This window comes from Rana temporaria, chromosome 2 (genome assembly GCF_905171775.1).
Source record: "Rana temporaria chromosome 2, aRanTem1.1, whole genome shotgun sequence".
NCBI lineage: Eukaryota > Metazoa > Chordata > Amphibia > Anura > Ranidae > Rana > Rana temporaria.
The window spans coordinates 533281478-533285864 of NC_053490.1; the positions used below are offsets into that span (position 1 = coordinate 533281478).

Genomic DNA, 4387 nt, shown 5'->3' on the forward strand with positions numbered 1-4387 from the left:
TACGAGACGCATCCTCTCTGTCGCTTCCGGGTATGGGCTTCGGGAATGGGCGTTCCTTCTTGATTGACAGTCTTCCGAGAGGCTTCCGACGGTCGCATCCATCGCGTCACGATTTTCCGAAAGAAGCCGAACGTCGGTGCGCAGGCGCAGTATAGAGCCGCACCGATGTTCGGCTTCTTTCGGCTACGAGTGACGCGATGGATGCGACCGTCGGAAGCCTCTCGGAAGACTGTCAATCAAGAAGGAACGCCCGCTCCCGAAGACCCATACCCGGAAGCGACGGAAGAAGATGCATCTCGAAAACGGGTAAGTACTGCTCATATTTTAATACAAATAGCCGATTCCCCTAGACCGAACGAGCAGCAAGCTAAGGGGAGAAACAAATTTTTTTTATAAATGGGTGAACTCCCGCTTTAATTTGTTTTCTACTTTTTTTGAATATTTTTTTTGTATTTATTACCCTTTATTAGATACTTACTGCATGAAATTGAACAATAGACACAATTCAACTTAAAACTGTTTAATATTAACATATGTTAATAAAACAAGCTAAAGCTACATCTTCGGGTACACCTGGTTTCCACTCATGGCACATGAAATAAGAAGTTTTCTGCATTCAAGGGGTAAATGTCTTTCAATAAGTACATTGAAGGAAGTAGTATCAGTCACCAAGTGCTGCCTTTTCATTAGAAGCTCCAGGTCAGCAAGTGTTATAGTTTTTCTGTTGGCATGAACAGTGTATGCAGCCAAATCACTAGTCATCTGGTCCAAGAACATTTCTAAAGATTTTTCAGCATCAGTGGAAGCGTTCTTAGACAGTTGCATTTTGGCATGAAGACTAAGTATCCTCTTCACAAGACTGCTCTTAAATGCTGATCCATCTTTCTTTGTCTTCAAGGCAGTTTTCCTATGGATCTTCTTACCAACAAGCTTATTGGGAGGAATCGTCAAACGGGCTTTCCTAATATAAGCTGGTGTTTCAATCAGCGCTGAGATCATAGACTGCTTGTTAACTTTTGCTGGATATTCTGGACTGATGACATCACCTTCCATGGTGCTTTCAGTCTGAAGAAAATTTTCACTATTATGGCCTTGAGAAGATTCAGAATTATCTTCCTGTCTCGATGAGACATTTAAGGATTCTGTATACTGGTTACCATCTTCTTTATTGAATGTATAATTCTGTATCTTCCAAGAAAGACTATTTAATTCATGCTTCCCTTTAGTTTCAGTTAAAACTGTATGCAAGGTTTCATATTTTGCACTATCTGCAGTTTCCATCATCTCAACTCCTTTATTGACATTTGAATCAAAAGAGCCTCTCTCTTTTGCCTCCACCAGTTCAGACTTCTGCATTTTCCAATATGGTGTAGTAGGCCTACCATCTTTGTCTTGGAGACGGGACTTTGAAAGGCTTTGATGTAACTGAAAGGATCTAGCATCCTCCACTGTTAAAACAGAGTTTTCTGTGCTTCTAGTTTCTTCAGTGTGTTTAAAATCTTCCTCCATCGATACAGATTTCTCGGTGACTTGCTCTTGTTTTGTTCCAAAGTGACTGATATTTTTCACAGCATATACAGATTTATGTATGTTTTTATCCGATTCAAATTTATTTGCATACTTCACCCCTGGTAAAGATTTCTGCATGCTTTGATTTGTATCCAAGTGCTCAACATCTTTCACCATCAGTACAGATTTCCATGTATTACTAGTTGTTGCAGAGTACTTTTCCTCCATCACTTCAGTCTTCTGTATATCTGGAAACACAGCTTTAGGAGGAACATTAATTCTAATGTTAGCACTATTTGACATATTGCCTGTTCCATATTTATTTTTCTCACTTGAAACAAGACTATTAGACATGCTAAGTCTTTTCTCAGAATAGATGGTGTTTATTTCTGACAGTAATGGTGGGACATAAAGTTCTGTATTTAACTCTGCAACCCCTCTTGTAGAAACAGATGACTTGTCCTCCATGATTGATTCAACAAAACATTCTTGGGAGCCTTTTATGAGATTATACTTGTCTTCAACGCCTTGTTCAAAGTCACCTAAAGATACAAGGAATGCTTTATTTGGCTTTCGAAGTAGGGCTCTCTTGTTTGTGGATTGTGGATCAAGAGAAACATCTAAGTGATCCTGAAAAGACCTTGTCTTCACACTGGAATTTACTAATGAGCTACGCTCTTCAACATTGTCTTTCAGTTTACTGCTGTTATCTCTGTCTTTTGGGAGCTTTTCATCTACTTCTCTCTCAAACTGAGAACTGTTCATTCTTTTCTTTTTGCGAGAAATTCTAAAGACATTAACTTGTCCTGTGTCTTGCAGATCCGGCAAACTCAGGTCTACAATACTCAGACTACTCTGTTTGGTTTCAAAAGTGCCTTCCTGTTCAGTATGATCAACAGCTGCAGCTTTAGATCTTTGTGAAACTACGATGGAAACTTCATCCTCATTTTGTATTATTTTCTTTAATAAACTCTGTGGGGTGATATTATTCAACTCTTCTACAATATTCTGAAATCCTTTGTTTACAGATTTCTTCTTCTTTGTGTTAGCATTTCTTTGCACAGATGAATTTTCTGGAGCCAGTTTTCCAAAAGATTGTCTCACTCTTGCCTTCATCTGGCTTCTCAGACTCATTGTTGGAGATGCAGGAATCTTCTCTTGTTGTATACGAGACACAGATGCATGACGAATACTTCGTTTAGGTTGGTGTTTTACTGCCGGACGAACTATCTCAGTTGCTAAAATACCCTTTAGCAAAGAACGCGTGGTAAGGTTTTCTTGAGAAGATTCTTCCATTTTCCTGTTATCCGGAACTCCGCAAAAATAATCTCTTTTCAAATAGGCACGATCCCGCGCTGGTGGTAACTTAATCTCCCGATAACAAGTCCGCTGGAAACTTGCCGTATATGACGTAGAACGCCTCTCTCGCACCGGAAGTTGATGGTGTTCTGGGATATGTAGTTTCCGTTGTACGTCTTATTGGGTCCCTCGTACGGTCCTCTATTTTTTTTTTTTTAAGCCTATTAGGAAGCAGTTAGGAAGAGGCAGGTGACTGTGTAATATTCAGGAAGTCCTGCAGCGCCACCTGCTGGCTGGGTGTGAAGCGCACACACGCCGCTATTCTCAGTACTAAACAAGGAGGAGGAGCGGCTGCGATTGTTGAACAAAAAAAAAAAAAATGTGACCAATCCACAGAAAGGCGGAAAAATGAAGTCACGTGTGCTTGTAGGAGGTTCGGTCGCTCCCGGAGAGGGGGGGAGGAGATTCCGATGGGGGGTCACGTGGGTTCGGAGGCGGGGCTCCCGAATACAGCGGCTGACAGTTGCTGGGCAGTTGTTATGGTAACAGGCGGAAGTGACGTCATTCCCGGACCTCCGGCGCGGATTGGTGGCTGGAGCGGCGGTAATATTCAATCCCCGGACTGTGTGAGAGGAGAGGAGAGGACGGTGAGGAAGGGGGGAGTACCGGGGATCCTCCTGAGGTGTATGGGGGGAGGGGTGGTTCTGGGGGTGTCACTGGACCGTCTCTGGGGTGTGGGGGATCCTTTCAGGGATCCTGGAGATGCCACTGGGTGTTGCTGTTATTGGTTGGCATTGTGGGTGTCATTGGTTGGAAGGGCTCTCTGATTAGCATTAGGAGTGTCACTGGTTGTGAGTCTCACTGGTTGGTGTTGGGGGGGGGGGGGTATTACTGGTTGGGGGTGTCACTGGTTGGTGTTGGGGGTATTACTGGTTGGGGGTGTCACTGGTTGGTGTTGGGGGGGGGGGGGGGGTATTACTGGTTGGGGGTGTCACTGGTTGGTGTTGGGGGTGGTGGGTATCACTGGTTGGGGGTGTCACTGGTTGGTGTTGGGGGGGGGGATATTACTGGTTGGAGGTGTCACTGGTTAGTGTTGGGGGGGGGGTATTACTGGTTGGGGGTGTCACTGGTTGGTGTTGGGGGGGGGGGGTATTACTGGTTGGGGGTGTCACTGGTTGGTGTTGGGGGGGGTATTACTGGTTGGGGGTGTCACTGGTTGGTGTTGGGGGGGGGGGGGTATTACTGGTTGGGGGTGTCACTGGTTGGTGTTGGGGGGGGGGGTATTACTGGTTGGGGGTGTCACTGGTTGGTGTTGGGGGGGGGGGGTATTACTGGTTGGGGGTGTCACTGGTTGGTGTTGGGGGGGGGGTATTACTGGTTGGGGGTGTCACTGGTTGGTGTTGAGGGGTGGTGGGTATCACTGGTTGGGGGTGTCACTGGTTGGTGTTGGGGGGGGGGGTATTACTGGTTGGGGGTGTCACTGGTTGGGGGGGGTATTACTGGTTGGGGGTGTCACTGGTTGGTGTTGGGGGGGGTATTACTGGTTGGGGGTGTCACTGGTTGGTGTTGGGGGGGGGGG

The 4387-nt window shown here is 45.5% G+C and overlaps 1 protein-coding gene across 1 annotated transcript; it reads right to left on the bottom strand.

Annotated features, from left to right (window-relative positions):
• Positions 1–504: 504 nt before the first annotated feature.
• On the bottom strand, positions 505–2995 carry LOC120928069 (centromere protein T-like). Its single transcript, XM_040339156.1, has one exon. It carries the CDS (start codon positions 2803–2805, stop codon positions 556–558), a length of 2250 nt encoding a protein of 749 aa, XP_040195090.1. The 5' UTR covers positions 2806–2995; the 3' UTR covers positions 505–555.
• Positions 2996–4387: the final 1392 nt, after the last annotated feature.

Excerpts from the sequence above, each read along its gene's own strand:
- LOC120928069 (XM_040339156.1), bottom strand. The coding sequence starts at position 2,805 with ATGGAAGAATCTTCTCAAGAAAACCTTACCACGCGTTCTTTGCTAAAG.